General features: G+C 45.4%; 1 protein-coding gene across 1 annotated transcript in view; it reads left to right on the top strand.

Annotated features, from left to right (window-relative positions):
• Window positions 1-21,985, top strand: part of MYO1D (myosin ID) — a 111,614-nt gene that overhangs the window by 68,421 nt on the left and 21,208 nt on the right. Inside the window, exons 20-21 of the mRNA XM_057410036.1 lie at window positions 654-767; window positions 5,512-5,666. Of these exons, the coding sequence (XP_057266019.1) occupies window positions 654-767; window positions 5,512-5,666 (269 nt within the window). The remainder of the gene's footprint in view (window positions 1-653; window positions 768-5,511; window positions 5,667-21,985) is intronic.

The following is a 21,985-nucleotide window of genomic DNA, read 5'->3' as shown; positions in this document are numbered from 1 at the left end:
TGGGATGTGAGTGAGATGTGTGTTCCTCTGTGAGAATCCCATTTGCTGGAGCCAAGTGGTACCGACAGCCTGAGAGAGTATTTGGAATGAGTTGAGATGGGAAGGGGGGAATTGAAATGATCAGTGGTTAGAAAAGAGATATGAGCAAAGGCGTGACCCCAGGGTATGAAACTGCCGTATGTTTCTTGCCATAACATGCTCCTTCCAGTTCTGTTTTTGTAATCAACCACACTAATTCCATAAGGTGGGAATAGTGGTTTATTAGCATCGTGCTTTTGGGGTTATGAAGGCACATACACAATGTAGGAGCAACAGCCATCTGCCTGGGCTTAGTGTCTGCTGGTGAACAGAGATAAGTTTGAACACTGCTAGAGAAAAGCATCTGTCCTTCAGTTGATTGAAGACATGGATCTTCCAGGTTGCCAACAGCTCTGCTGGGTAACCCTGGGAATGCTGTATTTCTCTAGTTATGAAATGGGATTACAGGATCCCTCTTCCCTTTTCACTGGTTGGAAATCAGTGGAGAAAACCTGTTGAAGAGCTCTGGGAGTTTTGTGCATTTGCTGTGTGAGTTTGGTATGTTTACTGCTGTAGAGCTCTACTCTGTATGTTCCTGCAGTGATCAATGGGATTGAAGATGTGCTGCTTTGCAGGTCAATCGCTTTAATAAGGTGGAGGACAGAGCAATCTTCATTACGGACCGACACCTGTATAAAATGGACCCTATGAAGCAGTACAAAGTGATGAAGGCCATCCCCCTCTATAATGTAAGTACAAGGAGTGGGGAACCTCATCCTTGGGCTCTCTTAGTCATGAGGGTGCATCTACTTCTTAGCTCCATTTTCATACCCATAAAACAGAAAAAGACCTTGTTTTTTTTTAATGTATTTAATGTCTTTAGAATGGTTACAGTGCAATTAACTGCAACACCAATGCATCATATTAGCTTTTCAGTTCAATGCATAAAATAAAAGCTAAAACCCAAACTATTTATTACTCTGTCTTCTGCTCGTTCTTCTGTTAGCTTTTATTTGCTGTGTGCTGCAAGATCCTGGCCCCATAAGGGGGGTAGCGTTTCACAGCAGCTCATGACACTGTTTCTGTGTCTCTGGGGGTTTGTTTGATCCTTCCTGGCATGTTTGGATTTTTTTAATGTATTTGTTCATGTTTATTGTAAATCTTGTCAAAGCTAAATTTGGAATTACAGTGAGGTATATGCCCTTCAGGGTAGCAGAGTTTAGCTGCCAGTGACAGCGCATCAGATTGTCACTGGGAGGAAGGGGGATGGGGGAAAACTTCATTTTAGCTCTTCAGCATCCTAGTGGGGATTCAACTCCTTGTTTGTTTTCCTCAGCCTGAGGTAACACTGCCACTGTTATCTTAAACCTGCAGGACCTGGCTGAGTTGCTTGGAAATGCACACAGATTTGTTGGGATATTTGCATTTGGAGAAATAACAAGTGTGACATCCCCCTATTGCTAAAAGAGCAGAGATGGGATTAGGGTAATGCTAGGATCCAGTCTGGAAATGTGAAGGATTTGCTCTGACTGCATGCATAGTGTTGATTTTATAGGTCCTCTCCTTGGTGGCCACGCACCCGTCACCCACCGCAGTGTGCTGGATTGACACGCTTGTCCCCAGCGAGAGCACTGCCTGTAGCAAAGCGACGTCTCTCTCCCTGGCAGCATCTCTTGTTTTGAACAGACATTGCTGCCAGGCAGGCAACAGCTGCAGGTCATCCTCCTAACTTGATGTTCTGTTCCACTGACATTGTCTCTTAATTGTGCAAAATGGAAGCATCAGCAGATTCTGCTGCTAAATGGCTGATTCTCACTTGTGCAAAACGACTTGTTCAACTCCAGAGGCTCTGAGCAGAGTGCTTTTCCTGGCTGGGTGGGGTTTATGAAGTGTCAAAGTGAACTGGGGTGGACAAGGAGGAATTTTGTCCACCGCAATTTCTGTCTATTAAGTTTCTTCACTCTTACCCAAAATGGCCAGGCCACTGCAATTCACTTCCTACATTAGTAATGATAGAGACATCTGTATGTATCACAGCTTTACCTGTGTGTCTGAGGGGTTTAAAGGTGGAGGTTTTTTGGAGTACATTTCCCTGACAGCATGAGCCCAAATTGCTCTGAAATCCTTAAGGCCTCAAACATGAAAGGAAATGAGCAAGTCAGATACAATTTTAGGTTACCTATAAAATATCCATTGCATAGAAATGTTAGTAATTGTTGTTTTTTCTCAAAACACATACATATAATATAGAATATCTGTTCATATAAAGTGCTGTATCACAGGCTGTATGGTGCTGTCTGCTTTGCATTTCCTCTGGCACTAAACCTGTTGGTGGGCTGTACAGAAAGGTTTCTTGCTTTTAGAACACTTGCATTTTCATAGGTGTAAATCAGCTTTATTTGTACATGTGCAGTTATTCCTTTCTGCAGCCTACCACAAGGCTTCTTGACCGAACAGTTTCTTTCACATGAGCAAATGTGAAGGGGTCCTGGAGTACTTTATTTGCAGGGGAGGGATGGGTTCAAAAGACCTTTCATTAACTCATACAAGTGTTAGAATAACATTCCAGAGTGGAAATTTCATAGAATCCCAGACTGATTTGTGTTGGAATGGACCTTAAAGCTCCTCCAGCTCCAATGGCCTGCCTCAGGCAGGGACACCTTCCACCAGAGCAGGTTTTGCAGTTTTTCATTCCTTTTCATAGTTACCTTTTATATGTTACTTACTGATTTGAATACACTTTGTCTTTCACCTCATGAGCTGCCTTGTACACTCCCATACTCCTGCATGCCTGATCCCTTCCTGCATGGCAATCTTTTTACAGTGTACAGGGACCTGTGATAGCCAATTACTGATATAGAGATTCCTCATTTTCAGGGAAAGAGCAATTATTAGAACTTATAGGAAGAGTTTTGAGAAGCAGAGGGTTATAATTACTCCAGTCATGATGTTTATCAGTGTATCCAGTATGTCCTGCTAGAAAGATGTGTGTTCCCTGAGAAAGATGGATCACCCTTCCAATATGTAAAGGTGAACTCAGCTGAAATTCATCTGCCTGCTCACTGTGCTGCTCACTGTCAGCATTCCAAAAGCACCCTGTCAACGCGGCAGCATCCTTGGGGATGGTGTTTCCATGGAAATCTCGTTGGAGACAGTCAGCTGATGTATGTTATGACCATAAACTTGTTTTCATCTGAAGAAACCACACTACAGTGCCCATCTCCTTTAACTGTGGGGACATGTATGTGGTTTAAGCACAGCCTGGAATGCTGCTCAGATCCCTGGCTCTGCCCTGTGGTGCTCTGTGTCCTGTCTGAGGCATCTGGAATTCTGTGCAAATGATGACAAAGCAGTAGGTTTCCTCTCAGCCCTATTTCACTGTATCACAATGCTACTTTGGGGTGTTTGCTGTGTACAAGTGTTCTGGCAGTTGCCTCAGAAGTACCAACAGACAAGTAGCTTTTTGTTCTTACCTGGAGAGAAAATGGAGAATGGCAGAAAGGAATTAAAAGGCAACTGAGCAGCAGAAAGGATCTTGCAGCTCCCTTGCTCTGAGCACAATAAAGGATGTTCTGTGGCTGCTGAGTGTTTTCTCCTGATCTTCAAGCAGAGTTAATAAGAGTGTTTGTAAATACTGATATAAGCCCCTTCTCTGAAATGATTTCTTTTGTGTTCTGTTTATTTGTTCAGAGAGTCTGATGGGGAGGGGTGAAACAGGAATATTTTCAAGGGCTCTTGGGCTCCTCACACAGTTCTGTTGAATAATTAATGTTTAAATAGGCTTTTCAACTCCAGCCATTTCAACTTGTTCATCTTTCACACTCGGTACACATTTAAAACGTCAATGGCGGTAGTCCCTGTGGTGTTATTGTGCTCACAGGATGGTATTTAAGCATGCAAATTAATTTTAAGGGACACTATAAACCCAGGGAGCTGTTAATACATGAGCATGAAGTGTAGCTTGGTTTTGAAGTATTTCCTATATTTCCTAACCTCAAAATAGCATGAAGAGTAGAGAATAAACTCCACCTGTGTTAGGGGTATCATGCAACTGGTATCAGGAGGTCTCTGCAGAGACCAGTTAGTTACAGCAGATACCAGCAGTTACAGTAGTTCAGATAGGCTGTTGTGCTGTGATAATAAACCAACAACGTGATAAGGATGAGCATACTCAGGGACTGGAGCACCTTCCATATGAAGACAGGCTGAGAACATTGGGGCTGTTCAGCCTGGAGAAGAGAGGCTGCATGGAGACCTCAGAGCAGCTTCCAGTATCTGAAGGAGGCTACAAGGATGCTGGAGAGGGGCTCTTCACTGCAGGGTCAGGACAGGGGGAATGGCTTTAACCTGCCAGAGGGGAGACTGAGATGAGCTCTTAGGCAGAAGCTCTTCCCTGTGAGGGTGCTGAGGTGCTGGCACAGGGTGCCCAGAGAAGCTGTGGCTGTCCCTCCCCCTGGCAGGGGTTGGAACTGGATGAGCTTTAAGGTCCTTTCTAGCCCAAACCTGTCTGGGATTCTATGATTCTAAGTACAAGTGATTCTTGGGTAGTATTTCATCCACTGCATTGCTCTGTACTGTTTTGTTGCGGTTCTATGGGAGGAAGCTGCTGTCTGGTGTGTGTTACACATCCAGAGCTGGAACAGGTTTCTTGGACATGATATGCTGTGACTTCTAAAGCAAGCACAGGGATCCAGGCTGTGTCTGAGTATGATTCATGCCTCTGAAAGGAGTGAATAGTCTCCAGCTTCATTTGTGCTAATATCCTTTCCAGTGCAGGCAGTGGGGTCACATAGAAGGTTTCTTTCATAAAGAAGGGAATAATAAGACTTTGATTCCCACAGAACGGTGTATTGGTGCCTCTCACTTTTAGGAGATTGTGGGTAGCCTGCATACCTGAATTGCCACTCCTCAAAATTCCCTGCATTGGCTTTGGGAAATGATGAAGACAAAGCTTTTAATGTGCCAAAGAGCAGTTACTAACAAACACACAAAAAAAAAGGAACCCAAACCTAAACCCCACTCTTTTTTAGTTTGTCCAAACACCAGGAGCTTCATCCATGCCGAAATACTGGAATCCTCACAGCTTTGTGTGGTTTGCAACTGACATTGCTCATGAAGATGTCTGGGCTTTCAGCAAAACTCATTCTTCTATTATTTGCATGTCACTGTATTTCCAGTGCTGCATTTGTGAATTTGAAAGTAGTTGTTGGCCAAATACATGGTTATTGTTAGTTTTCCCTTGGGAGAGCAAGCTGAACACTCTCCAGCCTGTCCACATCTTTTTTGTGGACTGCAGATCCTGCTGCTATTTCACCTTGACTCTTCCAGCGTGTGGAAGCAGTACTGAGGACCTGCCTGCTGCTGTCCCCTGAGCTCTGGGGTGGAAGTAGAAGCTGAGAGCGAGTGGGGGCATCTTGGAGAGGAAAAAACACACCTGGCTAGTAGCAAAGATCTATCAATGTATATAACATTGTTCTTGCTTTTTCTTCACAGCTGATAGGATTGAGTGTCTCCAATGGAAAGGACCAGCTCGTGGTCTTTCACACGAAAGACAAAAAGGATCTCATTGTCTGTCTCTTCAGTAAAGAGCCCCCTAATGACAGCAGGATTGGGGAGCTGGTGGGAGTCCTGGCCAGTCACTTCAAGAGGTCAGTGTTGGGATTAGATTTTATTGAAACTCAAACACATAAAACACGTCAAATCAGAAACTTCCCAGAACAGATCCTCATGAGGTCTGATGTTGATCAGCATCACCTGCGGCCTTGGCTTTTGCCATTCACAATGTCATGTTCCATTTATGACCCATACAGAGGAGTCTTTACAGGTAAATACTCATGCTGAGCTACAAGTGGCAGGACAAACAGAATGAATTTAGGCTATATTAGGTCTCTGGGTAATTTTCAATATGAACGCAAGGGCATGCTGGTTTAGCCGCTTCTCACTGTATGAAGCTCACTGCTCTCTGTCCCACTGGTGATAGGTGCTAAGTTCATTAGAAATTAATTCTCTGCATTGCCAGTATTTGTTTTGGGCAATTCAGTACTGAAAAGCCACAGAAAACATTGTTTGCTTTTGCTTTTACCTAAATGTAGTTGATTTTTTCAAAGGTAGCTGCACTTGAAGGCTCAGGAGATGATGGGTATTGTAAAGCAACACACTTCACTTGGGGAACCCTGTGAAGTAGCTGGAGGTCTTTCGTTCCAGGTGACATCATCTTGAGGCAGCTGATGCTCCTCAGTGCTTTATAACACATCTCTAATGTTGGGAAGAGCTGTGAAACTCTTGATAACACTCTGGACCCTGTATGTTCAGTGTTCAGACTGCCCTGGTTCACTGTGCCTTTTGGTCAGATGCTCCTACAAAGCATTTATCTTTTTAGTCCCAGTGGGAGGCACATGTTCTTCATTTTAAGGAGTTGTGTTGTGTGGCCATCATTCTAAAATATTGCACCTTTCCTATAAGGATATGAACTATTGATCTTCAATTTCTTATACTGATGTTAACAAGGACATTTTTCTCTTTAAGACTAATTAGTTTTTATCTAATCACTATTTGTAGAAGAATGAAGAAGAAATACACTTATATGCTGTTTAATCTTCACTTTAAACAATCAAAGAATCATAGAAAATTAGGGTTGGAATATTAAAATATATATATTAGCATTTTTTTAGTGCTTTGGGTGACAAATCTCAGCACAACTCATTCAACAGGAGAGCTGGTCTAAAAGGACATATTTCTCGAACATCTAATATAAATTACTGGTTTAATGGTAATATATAGGAACAGCTCACATTAGTTTTTCAAATACCCAAATGTCATGGTTCCCCTCTTCAAAGCAGTATCTGGAAGTCAAAATAAAAGGAAATATTCTTGGTTTTCAGCCACTTTCCATTTTCAAAGAGTAAAATATCCTGTCAGTGAATGGGATTAGCTGACCCCTTGCTTGAGAGGCACTTCAGGAATTCCTCATGAAGCGGGATTAGCTGAAAGTCACCATGTGCCTCATGGCAAGTGTCAGGTTTCTCTGTCCTGCCTGTAAGAAAGTTGTTGCTGTGAAAAGAAAATGGATTCAGCAGTAAAATCTTGAGCCCAAAGTTCAATCTGTGTGACCCTGTAATGGGACTTCAGAGCTCTGCTCCCACAGGGACATGGGGAGCTGCTTCCTTGGGTTACACTTGGGCTCCTCTGAACATACAATTTCCAGCCACCTCAATCCCAGTCCTGAAGCCCCTATCATGGGGTTTTAGCAAGCGTAAGGCTGCACAGCTCCTCTTGGTTATGTGCAGCGCAGTAGGTAATGGTACTTCAGCTATTTGTGTAATACAATCATGTAGAATCCTGTGGTGTTCTGTATTAGTGGTAGGAAAGATGAGGGGGAGGCTGGTGGTGTCATCTATGCTGAGGGCACCTAAACCTTCTCACTCAGATGGTTTGTTTCCAGGTTCTATTATTTTCCCAGACTCTTTGAACTCATTGCTGACACATCTTGCATTGGGAATTTTGGACATTTCCAGCAAGACACAGTTTACGCATTGTAGAAGAAGTTTCAAAACAAACTGAAATAGAAGAATGCTTCATCCCTGGCAGTGTTCAAGGCCAGGCTGGACAGGGCCTTGGGTGACATGAGATGTCCCTGCCCATGTTAGGGGGGTTGGAATTGGATAATCTTATGTCCTTTCCAACCCAAACCTTTCTATGACTCTATGATTAGTGTTTGGTGTAAGGTACCTAAGGAAGATTTGCATGGGGAAGTGCAGCCTTACAACTCTCAGCACTTTTCTTTACCTGCCTTCAGCAGTGTATGGGGATACACACAGGGGATATATCTGGGATTAAAGCTTTATTATGCTGAATGCTATAAACAAGCAGATCCTGGTCCAAAGACTTCAGAGTCTGGGGGGTAGTGGGGAGCAGTGGGTTTGCATTGCATCAAGGGAGCAGAGGCTGCAGGGTCTGGACTTAGGAGAGACAAAAGCTGAGTTTGAGGTTGGGTTATGCCCAGCCTAGGGGAGATCACTTTTGGGCATCCTGAAAAACCTTTATTTGGAAGGGAAAAGCGCACTTTGACTACTTTCCTGGTATTCACATCTTCAGCCATAAACACTGTTTTCACTACAGTTGCTTAAAACTTCAGATGAGTGCAGTATTCCCTTAATCCCCCTGAACTCCATAAATCAAGTGTCAGAATAGAACTGTACCAGAATTGCAGGCAGTTTGGGGAGACTAAACGTATTTGGTACAGAGAGAAGAACTCACAAATGCTTTTTTTGGGTTTTTGCTCTTTGCAACAGCTCGTGCTCTGGCAAACAAAGCTTCCTGCAAATATGTTTAAGCGATTGTTAAATTTGCCATTATCTAAATAGTGGTGTTTAAGGTTGAGCTCCAAGAGCGCTGCCTACGGGGTGATTTTTGTTAATAGTATGAACACAGAGATGTTTGTCAGCCAGATGAGAAGGAACACTTTGTAAATACACGTTTTCAATCCACTGGGAACAGTGAGGACAAGGATTTAATATATTATTGATGCTGTCCGTAAAAAAATGACAAAGGAGATTCAGCCTGCTTTGATTTTGCTGGTTTAGGAGAAACTCTTCAGCTCAGTGCTGAGAGCACAGGGGAGCACAAATCATTAAGAAGGAGAGTCCAGTTTGATTAAAATCAATTCAGTATTTTGTGTTTGAATTTCTTCCACTGATACAAAGAAACGAACCAGGTATCATGCAAGAGGTTAAAATCCTTCACTTTGTCGTAGAGATGCTCTTTGATATCCAAACTGTGCTGATTTTAATCAGTTTAAAATCGTTCCTTTCCTTTAAAGCTGTTTGCCTTTCTCTTGTAGAAACTTTGATTAACTGCTGACATGAATAGATTTACATGTGAGTTAAAACAAAAGCGTCTTGTCTGTAGTCAGTGAAATCTGGAGAGATGGTGGGGAATTCATATTCTTGGGCTCTGGGGACAAAGAAAGAAAGAGGATCCCAAACTGATCTTTGAGAACACCAGTGTGATGGTGTGCTGCTCACAGAGCACCCCCACTCCAAGGAAATCACCATCTCCTCAGGCAGAAAGCCTCTGCACAAAGGGAGGGTGTTACCACCGCTGCTATCAAATTAATCTGTCACTTCAGCTTTGGGAACGTTAGGAAAATTATCCAGGACCTGACAGTGGGTGTCAGCAGTGCCAGTGATGAGCACTCTTTAACTGGAAGTTTCCATCGATGCTGGAGTGTTCTTGTAGGCTAAACAGGATCAGAAGGAGTTGAGAGCTGCTTCAGAAAAGCGGGCTGGGCAGAAACTGCTTCTAAACTGCTATTTAATAGGATTTGTCCTTTGTCACTGCTGCCAACTAACCCGTGTTTAGCTCTGATTCAGCCGTGCCAGTGGCTGACACCATTGTTAGCAGCGGCGGGAGCTGACAAAGGACCAGACTTTATTCATATCAGGCTCTTCCCTAACATTTCTTTCAGTGCTTGAGCTCTGGTTTTATACAAATTTCTATTCATAATGGATTTGTAGTAAAATTCAGGGTGGTTTTGGGGGGGAGCCCTAACTCACAGGTAGCTGCTGGCTTTTACACACCAATTACACTGTGGGAATGGCAACAGGAAAAAGAGATCCCTTATAGAGAATAAACTGTTTGAAATACATAAACTAGAAAAATTGGCTTAATTCTCTCAGCTTGTCTCAGTGACCTGAAAAAACTTCCTAGGATTTCACTGAGATTTGCCTATGGCTAATTTAAGATCTTCAGAACCTGGTAATTCCTGTGTAGGTTTGTCACTCTCAGTTGTAACTTGGGTTAAGAAATGAGTTTTCAGTGGAAAACATGTTGTGTAAAGTTTTGTTGCTTTCAGTGACTCCTGGGCACTGAGGAGCGGAATTAGAGCCCCTTGATGAAACCCACTCTCTTTTTAATTCTTTTATGCTTTGGAAAACCTTTCTTCAGCTCTCAATACAACTGAGCCTTCCAAACACTTGGCCTGCTAGAGGGGAACCCGTAAAGGATCCTGGTAGAAGGTCATTTCCTTAAACTCCATCTTTGTGATGCTACTGCTGCAGCAGGGCTCATTCCCTGTCTCTGAAATGGGTCCTGAGCTACCTGGCCAGGGCTCCCTTCCCCAGCTCACATAGCTTTTTGTTACACTTCTCAATATGTTCCTGGCATGGAAAAACCCCTTTGTCTCCTGCAGTCCTGGATTTGTGATACTGAGAACAAAACGAGCTCGAGAGAGGGGCTTGGACTTTCAAGAGGCTGAGTTTAATTTTTGCAGCAAATTTTGAATTCTTTATTTGGGTACTTGTCCTCTACATAAAAAAGTCAATTCTTTTGTCTGATAACCTGAACAGTAGCAATTTATTGTATTCATGCCTTTGAGTATGAAGAGGTTTTATTGTCAGTTTTTCTTCCCTGAACTGCCCATGTCCTGCTGCCGTTGTCAGCAAAAATTCTGTCTGAAATCCCCTGAAAGGAGGATTCTGCTTTGGCAGAAACACATTCAAGTTACTTTATACCAATCTCTTCTTGTAACTTCAGTGCTTTCTATATATAAGCAGCAGCTAGAGGCTAAAGCTCCATCCAAATGTTCAGGGTCCTCCTGGGATGGAGATCATGGTAGGAATGAGAAGTTATCGTAGAATCGTCACAGAATTAGAATGGTTTGGGGTGGAAGGGACCTTAAAGCTCATCCAGCTCTTGGCTTTCGGCAAGACTGAAAGTTTGACATGAGCCACCACCTTGCCTGCTGTTAACAAACTGACATAAGCAGAAAGCGTCTCCTGAAGACTCTTCAGTGGTACAAGCCATAGTACAAAAATCCCAAGCCACATCTTGAACCTGAGCATGGCACCACAGGAGCTGGCTGACGTGGCAGCATCCCGCTGCCAGCCGCACGTATGTGACTGCACAAGGTTGTAGATAGTGATGATCTTGCTGTTGGTTTAATTCTCAACCAAAGCATTGGCTGCCTGCTGTTCCAGGAGCCCTTCCTCTTCAGTAAACAGATGGCCCCACATTGGCTGGCCATACCCGGGCTTAGTTTCACCAGCAAGTCAGTATTATCAAGCTGTCAAAGGACCCATCTGCCCCAAGCAGCTGTCCTGGCATGCAGCAGTGTGTGTGCTGGGAACCTCCCTGCTTTGCACATCTCAGGCATATCAAACTTACATTTGGGTTTTATTTGGGGAGGGGGTTGTAATTCATGCCATCTGCCTCCGGTGCTTAACTGAAGGGATGCTATGTTAGAAAACAAGTGACTAGAGAAGAAATCTTTCATGTTTCCATTGTAGCCTGTGGTCTGACGTATCTACACCAGCATGGTTTACTGAACTTTTTAAAAACCTGAGATTTGGACTCAAAAGGGATGCACTTTTGGTGTCAACACACACCTTCAAACTTGTGCAAATTCTGGTGTGTTTGGTGCCTGCTCTCCCACTGACCGCCGGAGCTCAGCCATAACCTGTTTCTTTTGCTGTACCGTGGGATGCTGCTGACAACAGCGCTGGTTGGGGCTCTCAGCACCCAGGAGACCTCTGTGTGTAACTCTGATTACAAACCTTCAGAGGTTACAAATGTCTCACAGGCGATGCTTAAACATTAGCAGAAGCTGATGCAGCTTCCATTTGTCTGTAGTGAGTCACTTGCAGCCTGGGTTTCCTACCTTGATTCTCATTAGTTCTGATTAAGGTTCTTGCTGGCTGCTGTCTATCAGCTCTGCGCACCAGATTCAGGTTCATGAACAGCTTTTCCCTTTAACTACACACCTTCAGTTTTAGAAAGAGCTGTTTGGAGAGAGCTTCCTGGAGCCAGCTGGAGTTCAGACTGCTCTCCTCGCCAGATGTGATGGATGGATTATGCCTTTGTGTATACCCTCCAAAGGGTAATGCTGAGAGGAGCTGTGTTGTTCCCCATTTCTGCACCATGCTGCGCTATGAGCTGTGTTATCAATTCAAGATGCTTTAAAAAACCAACAACTATTCCACATTAGAAATAGTCACCTTAAACAACCTGGCCTGAAAAAGCGCTGCTGGTTACAGGCTAATGGGGCAGGTCGTGCTTAGAGCTGTAAAGCCTGGAAGTGATCAAAGTGACATGCTGCTTTGCCTTAAAACCCAGGTTTTTTGAGGCAGAACATCAAGTACTCAGGGATGTGTGTGTGGGGAGAGGTGGCAGACGACTCACAGCACAACTGCTGCTTTGCTTTGGAGGGACTAAATGAGCTCAAACCTCAACAGTGGTGTGTGAATTGTTGCGAGGAGATCTGCTATAACAGTCCTTTAATGCTTCGGTTGGTGGCTCCAGTACTTATCTTGCCACCAAGCTAGAGCCTAATTGTGCTCTAGCCAGCATTCCAGCAGCCCTAGGGCAGCTCCACAGGTTCCCTTGGGCACAACCTGGCTTTTCTTGGGAGCTCACATGGGAGTTCCTGCAATTAGAGGTGCCAGTGGCATTGCTGTGGTGCTGAGCCTGCGGCTGCGCCCAAAGGAAAACAATGACCCATTTTCTTCCTGCAACACTCGCTGCTTTGATCAACAGCCAACAGAAAGTGCTTCATGTGCGGGGTTTGGTACCGTGCAGGCCAGGGGAGAGGGTTTGTCTGCAGAGCCCTTCTCCCCCTGCAGCCTGGCTGTGATGGGGCAGTGAGGGCATCCCTTTCACTACAGGCAGTTTCTCTCAAGGATCTCATTTGGGAGCTGCAGTGCTGTGTGGTAAATGCAGATGAATTTGTCCTGTCCCTCCATCCCTTGTCCAAAGCCCCACTCCAGGTTTCCTGGAGCCCCTTCAGGCACTGGAGCTGCTCTCAGGTCTCCCCTTCAGGAGCCTTCTCTTCTCCAGGCTGCCCCAGCCCAGCTCTCTCAGCCTGGCTCCAGAGCAGAGCTGCTCCAGCCCTCACAGCTTGTCTGTGGCCTCCTCTGGACTCGATCCATCAACCATGTCCATTCATCCATGCAGGCTGGCAGATCGTGGTATTCATATGCTGGAGGGGAAGCAGGCCCAACACAGGGACTGAGCAACTTTTGGTGGTGGTCTTGCTTTGAAGCCAGTGGGATCCTGTGCCAGGCACAGCAATATTTTGAATCCAGTGTTCTGTACTTGGATGTCTGTGAGAGCACTGCAGACCACCCTGCACTGAAGAGTCAGAAAACGGCAGATGCTGCGGCTTGGCTTGGTGGGTTGTCATCCGTCTGGGCTTTGAGTGGCTGCTGCAGTTTGGGTCTCTGTCCACGTGGTGAAGCTCTTCTTCTGGCCTCAGCCTGTTCCTCTGTTCACCTTCCTGGCCTTGGCTTCCCTGCATAGCACTGAGTGGTGTCAGAGAGGAGGCAGCTACTGCATGGGCATCCTCCTCCTTTTCCTCTGTCTCCCATCTTTCTGCAAGCACACAGTGCTCCCCAGAGCTCCTGGAACACTTTGGGTTTCTTCCCACTTCTCTCTTTTTTCCTTGATTTTTTTCCCTCAAATCTCGCTGTGGAGATGGGCAGGTGGGGACTGGGGCAGGAAGGCTTTGAAGTTCATTTGTTCAGCACAAGAAACCTGAAAGAACCTGTGAATTCTTTTTTTCTCTGGTCTTTCTCTCAAATAAGGATTCCAGTGACTGACAGGGAAAAAAAAAACAAAAAGAAATAAACCCCATCCTGGTAATATTTACTGGTGACCTACTTAAAATCCTCTTTCCTCCTCCTCAGTTAGTGTGTGTGCGGAAGGGCTGTCTGGCTCGCAGTCTCCAAGGAATTGTAGCAGAATGCTAATGAACGCAGACTGTGGCCCCTCGTTTGTTTAACAGCCCTTTCTGACAAGACGTGGTTTATTTTTCTTATTGCATCATTAAGACTTTCCTTTCCCCCCCTCCCCCCACTTGTGATGGATTTTCCTGTTCTTTGCTCTCCCTGCTCAGAAGCTGTTGTGTTCCGATTGCAGCAGAGCTGCTCTTTGAAGAGCTGCTGTTAAATCACAGGATGCCTTCATCTTTGGATTTTTTTATTCTTTTTTCTTTAGGAAAATTAAGCTTCCAGCTCTGTCCCGGGGAGGCTGAGCTGTCCTGTCAGGGACCTACGCTGAGCATCCTTCTTTTTTCTGGTGAAAATGATCCCATAGAGGTGATTATTTAACAGACATTTTATACCTACTCTGGTATGTTTATATAGGGTTATTGTAACTGAGTTTGCAGAAAATCGTCAGCGTTGTGCATGTTGTACCTCTCCAATTTCTTCCTAGTTTTATTCTTTACAAATTCCTTTAGAGGAAGGATAAGATGTTCCACCTTGCTCCCCCCTGCACCAGGTTTCCTCATTAGGAAAGTTGGGGTGCATGCTCCTGTTTTCAGGCACAAGGAGCATGGCATGATAGTCCTCATCCAGCTTCCCTGTGGCACTCGCACACTGGCAGGAGACAAGTAGGGATTGACTGGAAGAGCTGCCAGAAAAGTTTTTGCCACAAACCGTGGCTTGCTGGAAGGGAGAAAATCAAGATTCCAATGAGGAATAATCTGCCCGGGTCTGTGTCCATGGGAGTTATTCCAGGCAGATTAAACAGCGTATTTAAAACCATACAGAGCCAGCAGCTGGCAAAGCAGGAGGAAGGAAGTGGCTCCAGTGTTGTTGACCAGGGACTCTTAGTTACAACCAGTGGGGTTTTAATGTACCATCTTCCTATAACCTTATGGCTGCGTAGATTCTGATGGCTGATGTCACCTTAAAATGCACATAGAGCATGTTCCTTGTTAAGGTTCATTGATCCGCACTTGCGTCCTATCTCCTTATCTCTTTGGTTTCACTTAATCTTCCAGAGCCCATGGTATAAATTAATATCCCCAGTCTACAGTGTGCCCTGCATAAAGCATTTTTACGTGTAAATGGCATAATATATCCTGTAACAGAGATGTGATTCATGGGCTATTACATGTTCAATCTTAGGTGGAGCCAGCTCACTAATTTATACAAAGTAATTAGATTCTGAATTAAACACACAAAAGATTTTTATTTTTTTACCCCTTCTTGCTTTTCCTTGTGTGAACTCAGAAGATGAGCTGACATTGGAGAAGGTGAAAGTGTTCTTCCTTCTCCATTGCCCTGGCAGGGTATCTGCTAAGCAGTCCCACGAGGCAGACTAAGGCCAGATTTACAGAGCTGCCTCCATCCCCACATGCCCTGCTCACCGAATGAGCTCTGCTCCAGAAATCACTGCTGCACACTCAGGCCTCAGGAGTCTCTTCCTTCTCACAGAAATAGGTTATATTTGTGTTTGCATGGATTGCTTTGCCAGCATAAGACGTTTTATTGATGTACAGGCTTATACAGTTTTATGGTGCATCTCTGGAAGTTGCTCCAAACCCCATCCAACCTGGCCTTGAGCACTGCCAGGGATGGGGCAGCCACAGCTTCTCTGGGCACCCTGTGCCAGCGCCTCAGCACCCTCACAGGGAAGAGCTTCTGCCTAAGAGCTCAGCTCAGTCTCCCCTCTGGCAGGTTAAAGCCATTCCCCTTGTCCTGTCCCCACAGGCCCTTGTCCACAGCCTCTCCCCAGGTTTCCTGTAGCCCCCTTTAGGCACTGGGAGCTGCTTTAAGGTCTTCCCAGAGCCATCTCTTGGGTTGCTGTGTAATTTTTTCTGTCCCTTGAATACATCATCAGTCTCAGCCTGCTTATCTTCATTTCTCAGAGCAGTAATCTGACTAGACTTGGGCATCCAGGCTGGATTTCAAATGACTTTGCAGGTATAATTGTCAGGGAAGATGAAAGGTTGAAGCTTTCTGGAGTGGATGAGACTTGCTGTGAAGGGAACAACATCTATCTCTCCGAATGCTTTGTTCCCTTTATCTATGAGGACAACCGTCTTGAACAGCACATTTCACTCCCCCATGCCAAAGAGCTGTACCAGTACAGCTGTGTCTATATAAAAAGTATTTTTCAGCAGCATGTCAGTCTCGTTGTGCATCTTCCCACCCCTTACTGAGAGCTATTCCTGGGCGGGTTTGCATTTAGTCTAAGCCTTACTGAAGTGAATGCCTCCACAGGGTTTACACTGGATTAGCTAAAGAAGTTTAATTAAAATGGAGTTCCTTTGTGTCTAGACAGATTGTGAATGGAGGTTGGTTTTTATACCTCTAAGTAGCCACTTGGTGAAAGATCTTGAGCTGTGGTTCTGGGAATGACACGCTCGCCCCATCTCATTTGAGGTGTGCCATTGCTTTACCAGGCGCTGTTGAAAGAGGGCTAATGGGCTTTGGTTTGTTGTTTTATCTGAAGCTCTGTCATTTCTTTGTTTCATTTCCGACAGACTCAAAACTGCTTTTTCAAGGTGCTTGCCCAGCTGGAATATCCCTAAATATGCATAAAGTCCCAGGTCACGTCTTCCCAGATTCCCATAAGCAAAGCACACCAGAATGGTTAAGCAGGAGCTGTATAAATTTTTAAACAAAGGTAACAAACCAAGGAAGAGGTGGAGGTGAGGAAATGAAGGTGAGGAAAGAAGCAAATGAGATCCCTGATGTGTAGCTCTGCCTTTCCTCCAGCTTGTGAGGCACTCTCACTGCTAGTGAGTTTGATGGCTTTGGCTGCGTCAGCTGAAACACCTTCTGCTGGCCAGCGGCAGTGGGTGTTGTCACTGGTGACGGTAGCAGGGACTAGGAAGAGATGGGGTTTTTTTTTAGGCCACAAGTCTATGTCTGCTGGTTTTTCCAAGTCATGAATTTCAAAAAGGGAAATAAAGAGGTTTTTACTGCAGAGTAGCTGGAAAGCAAAAGGCTTTATCCAGCCACATTCTCCCTGCGTTCCCCCATCACACTGGCACCTTTAACTGTGGCCATTTATCAGATGGAGTGAGCCACAACCAGCTCTCATCCTGCTGAGCTCACATCCTCCTCATCAGTAGAAGTCACTCCAAGCAATGTTTCCTGTTGTGGACTTGAAGACCAATCTCTGATTCCATTTGTGTTCCCAAGATGCAGGACAGTTTTATCATCAGCTTGGGTTCCTGTTCATCTGTGTTACCCGATTCATACCAGATTTATATGTTGGCACAAGGACAACGTTCTAGGGAGGAATTGTATGCACAATTAGGGTGTGTTATGCCTGGCTGTGGCTTGCAGAGATTGCTCTGAGGTTCAGAGCAGTAGGGCCGCTTCTTAAATCATACAGAAAATATTTCTAAAGTTGTTGATCTTACCCTATGTTGTAGGTGGTGATGCAGAATAACAATAAACCTGTTCATCAAACTCCCAAGCTCTTTTCTAAGGAAAGAGGAGGAGATGCAAAGGAATGTGGCCAGGACTCAGGGTCTGTGCATGGTTCCCTGTGTCAGCGGCCTCCCTGCAGAGCATAGAGTCAGCGCTCCTCAAGTTCTCCCTCACCTGCCTGCATGTAGGCTGGGAGATTCCACCATCATCAACTCGTCTGTGTCCAACTCAGCTGGGACTCATCCCTTTTGGCATCCCTGGGAGATATGTTACTGCATCTCCTGCTGGAGATCAAAGGAATTGGGTTAATGAGCATAAAGCAGTGAACAGAAAGTCACCCATCAAATTATATCGGCGTTTGTTTGTCACTTGATCTGTCTTTGATCCCTGTGATGCCGGCAATTAAATACAGCAGTGATAAACACAGATCATGGTGACCTTACAAGCTAAATTTAGTCTTTCTCTTTTGTATAACATGGTCTGCAGATGAAGCTAGAAACTGGATGAGCTGGGTGAGGGAGGAGACCAAAAATGAGTGGAAAACCTTTCATCTGAGGATGTGGGGGAGGCTGTAACATCCTAAAATCCTCGGGTACTTCAGCAGGCTTGGAAGAGAGTCAGCAGCACAGTCTGTGAGAGGAGCAGTAGCTCAGGGACAGCTCCATCAGAAGTAATTGTAGCTGACGGCTTCAGCTTCCACGCTGCTGAGACAGATCCTGCAGTGGGGCTCACACAAGATGCTGCTTTTGTCTGGAAGAGCAGTAGCAGGGAAGTGGCATCAGAGCCCTGCTGATGAACAAATAGGGGTAAGAAAGAGTTCTGCACTGCTGCTACTGCGTGGCGTGGATGATGGCATAGGCCTTTGGAACAGAAAAGGGGCGCTCCCTCCATCTGTTGCTGGAATAGCATATGTGATAGCCCAGACCTGACCCAAGAATCAATGATTTCCTTTCAAGTTGTTTAAATATTCATTTGAAGAGTGTCCTCTACCAGGAACTGGGAGAGAGGCACCAACAGATCCCGGAGATTCAGGGCAGCAGCAGCATCCTCCAGCGAGTGGCCCTGCAGCATTTCTGCTCGGGCTGTGAGCAACACTTTGCTGCAAGGTTGGCCCTGGGAGTGTTCAGTGAAGGAGTGCCAAGAATGCTGCTGCAGGAAAAGCCAGGGAGCTGAGGCTGCTTGTCAGCATGAGACACACCACCCTTGCTGACAGGCTTTCAGCTCCCGTGGCTGTCTTGGAGAGGGCTTTCACCAGCCTGTGGAAGGCAACATGTTAAAGCTGTGCCATGTCAAGCTGTAACACTGGCTTCTAAAGAGAAACGTCTGATGAGCTCCTGGTGGGGTGGCTTCCCTTGGAGCTGCCCACAGCAGCCACAGCCTGCGCTGGGTCTTGCTGCATGTTCTCAGCTGAGCTCCAGAGTGCAGGAATTCAAGGTCAAGGTCTGACTGCAAGTAAGAATGACACTTGAGGGCATCTTAATTGTAACTCCTGGCTTAATTGTTCTTTTATATCATCATGAAAAATATTTAGGGGGCTTGTGGAGTGGAGCACATCCTGGAACTACAAGTGGTGGGAAAATACATTTCTGCAAAGCAAGGCTGTTCTGTTCTGCCATGACTCAGGCTCGGTGCTGTAGAGCACAAATAGAAATGATGCAGCAGAGAGAGGATGTTCCGTGGTTAGGAAGGTGGCGGTGGGGGCGTGCTGCACTTTCAGATCCCTGCACGTTAAAAAGAGAAAATTTTTAGCTTCTGCAAATGTTTTGCTTCCTCCTCATATGGCAGCAGAACTGAGCTGATCCCAGCTCCAGAGATGGTACTACCAGAAACTTCTGATCTAGTCAACAAGATGCTGGCTACTTCAGTGCTATTAATAACCTTAACTGGGGAGGACCTTTATCTGTAGAGTGGCATGATATTAGTTACATCTCATGTTTGTCATGGGCCAGTTGTCAGAACTTACATGCAGAATTGGCTTTTAATATTTTGGATTGAATTATCCTCTGCAGCCTTGACTCAGCTCAGGATGGAGACAGAGGCTGGGCTGTGCAGGGGCTCGGTAAGGAGCTGCTGCCCTGCCTGCAGTCTGCCCATCCTGCCTGCAGTCTCTTCTTTAGCATAAGCATTCCTTTTGTACCTGTCTGCAGGGATGTATTGGTATGTCCAACACATTCCACTGCAATTCTGCGTGTGCTCAGTTTAATTTAGATGGGTGGGAATTAAGGTACCTTTAATTGTAAAGACAAATTCAAGCCATGGATCTGTTGGGTTTTTTTTAAGCTCTTGGGATTGTAGAATATTTAAATTGGCTTTATTAATTCTGTGAGCTCAGGAGTTCAGCCCATGCCAGGTACACCTCTGAAAGGAATATTTCCTCTGGGTAGTCCGGTGGGTCCGACGGTTGCTGCCCACGCCATGAGGGGAGCAACCCCCCAGCTTCAGCCACACCGCAGAGAGGCCGAGGCAGGGATGATGCCTTGCAGCTATCTTGCCACACAGCCAGAGCATCTTTTGTTTCAGCCTTTCTAGGAACCAGCTGGAGCAGAGCCAGCGGGGAGGGATAGGAAGGGGGACGGGGGAAAGCCTGGACTTCGAAATACAGAGGTGGAGGGGCGCTCCATGGTTGAAGAGGAGGAGAACACGATAATCCTTTGTACACTGACCACTGGACAAGCTGCCCACGCTGCTTGGGGGTGATGGTGATTTTGGAGCCAGCAAGGTCCCCAAGCAGGGGAGTGTTGTCATGGCAACAGCAACAGCATCACAGGCACTCGCTGTCACACCGCTCTGGTGGTTTAATGGGTTCATTAGCAAATCCTCGCAAATAATAAGAGCAATACAAATATGAAGATGGCTCAGTGGCAGAGGTGGGGCTCATGAAGCCCCGGGTTGTGGCTGTGGGGTCACTGCTGCCCCTTTCTCCACATGGCAGCCACGCTCAAGTGGTGATGGGGAGGAGAAAGGCGCCTTTCTGCATCCCCGTGGGCTGCAAGAGAGGGCATTTTCTCTTATTTTTAGCACTGTGCTGTATAGAAACCCTTAGCATGGAAATTACTCAGTGCTTTGCAGACTCCCCCTCATCAGATGCAGCTGTGTTGAGTTGATGGCAGCTCTTCAGACCATCCAGAAATGGGGAGACAGCACAAATGAGCCTGTTTCTCACAAGTACCATGAACTGGGTTCTTTCTTTTGCGATGTGTGATTTAACACCAGAAGTCATCTTGTTTCCCAAACTACAACCAAGCTTTAGCTGCACTGTAAGGCTGTGCAGCACCATGATCCAATATGTAGAGTGGTTTTCCATGCTGAGCCTTATCATGGGGCTAAAGTGTCCTTTCCAATTATTATAATACTTTTCTCCCTTCTCCTCCTGTAATATTTCCTCTCCCTTACTGACCACAGCTGAAGCAGGGGAGACAAATCCAATTCTGCATCTATACAGTTTCATTTTTTAGAGATAACACATGGAGACAATGCCACTGTCTTATTCAAAACAAGCGAACTCCTCCGACTTACTTCAGGGGCAATGGCAGAAAAAATACATCTGCTGGAGCTGCAATTTAAAAGTAAAATGAAAATTTGGTCTGTTTGTCTGGTCTGACAGGATTTATTGAAGTCTTTCATTATGCGGCAGGTTCAAGAAACCCTCTCTCCAAAGTACACAAACAATTTAGAAAATGAAAGCCTGAACCAGTTTATTATTAGAACGTGGTTGGATTGTGCAGGGCTCTTACAAGAGCTTATAGCATCTTGTACATTTTAGATATTTTTGCTGAAGCTATTAAACTCTTGGCATGCAAACCTATTATTAGAACCATGGTTTAGGTGAAGACAGAATAAATACTTTGAAGTCTATTTAATTGACTTATTTAATTTCAGAATTCAGTCTCGGGCCTAAGACTAAAGAGCACAAAATTTTCCCTTCTGTGTGTTTGTAAGTGCAGCTTCTTGAACACTGGGGAACACTGGGAGCATGTCCCCATGGGGAGGTCTCTGCCAGCCCTGCCTGCCATCAGGCACAGCTTCAGCACCTCATAGCAGTGGGACCGGCAGGTTACATTACAGGAGTATTTCTCTTTTTTGCTTCAAGGTTGAAATGTTTTACTTCCTGTAAAACTGCTTCTCTTGGGTTGAATTCTGTGGAATATTCATAGAAACTGTATGAAGTGGAAATGCAGAGTATCCTCTGCGTCCCCTCATAGTACACCTGGCACAGGGTGCCCAGAGAAGCTGTGGCTGCCCCATCCCTGGCAGTGTTCAAGGCCAGGTAGGATGGGGCTTGGAGCAACCTGCTCTATGGAAGGTGTCCCTGACTATGGCAGGGTTTGAAACTGGATGAGCTTTAAGGTCCCTTCCAACCCAAACCAGTCTGGGATTCTATGATTCTATCTTCATTGAAGGTCTCACTCAAAAAACAAACCTTAGCTTTGTGACCACGTTTGCATTCAGCTGACGTATCTCACAAGGGGAAACTGCTGCTCACATGTAAACTGAAATCTATTTTCATACAGTCCATACTACATTTTTATTGTCCTGTCATTTTTCTTCTCTCCTGTTCACATTACCATGTCTGTCTGCATTATTTTCACATCAGATGACAGATACCCCTGTGCTTTCCAGGCCTGGTGAAATCATGTGTTTTCCCCTGGTAATTTTTCCTGTCCCTGCAATTAACTCAGTGGGTTTGATTTGACCTGTGAGTAAAACTATGCTGGGATGAAAGCAGGTGGCAAGTTTGGCAGAAGAGAAGTGATGGCTTCAAATGCATCATCCTTCCTCTCTGAAACACTCGCAGATGCAAG

Source organism: Pezoporus wallicus, unplaced genomic scaffold (genome assembly GCF_028554395.1).
Source record: "Pezoporus wallicus isolate ANWC-B61680 ecotype Strahan unplaced genomic scaffold, APGP_CSIRO_Pwel_v1 contig_8725, whole genome shotgun sequence".
Taxonomy (NCBI): Eukaryota; Metazoa; Chordata; class Aves; order Psittaciformes; family Psittacidae; genus Pezoporus; species Pezoporus wallicus.
This window is presented reverse-complemented; position numbering and strand designations above follow the sequence as displayed.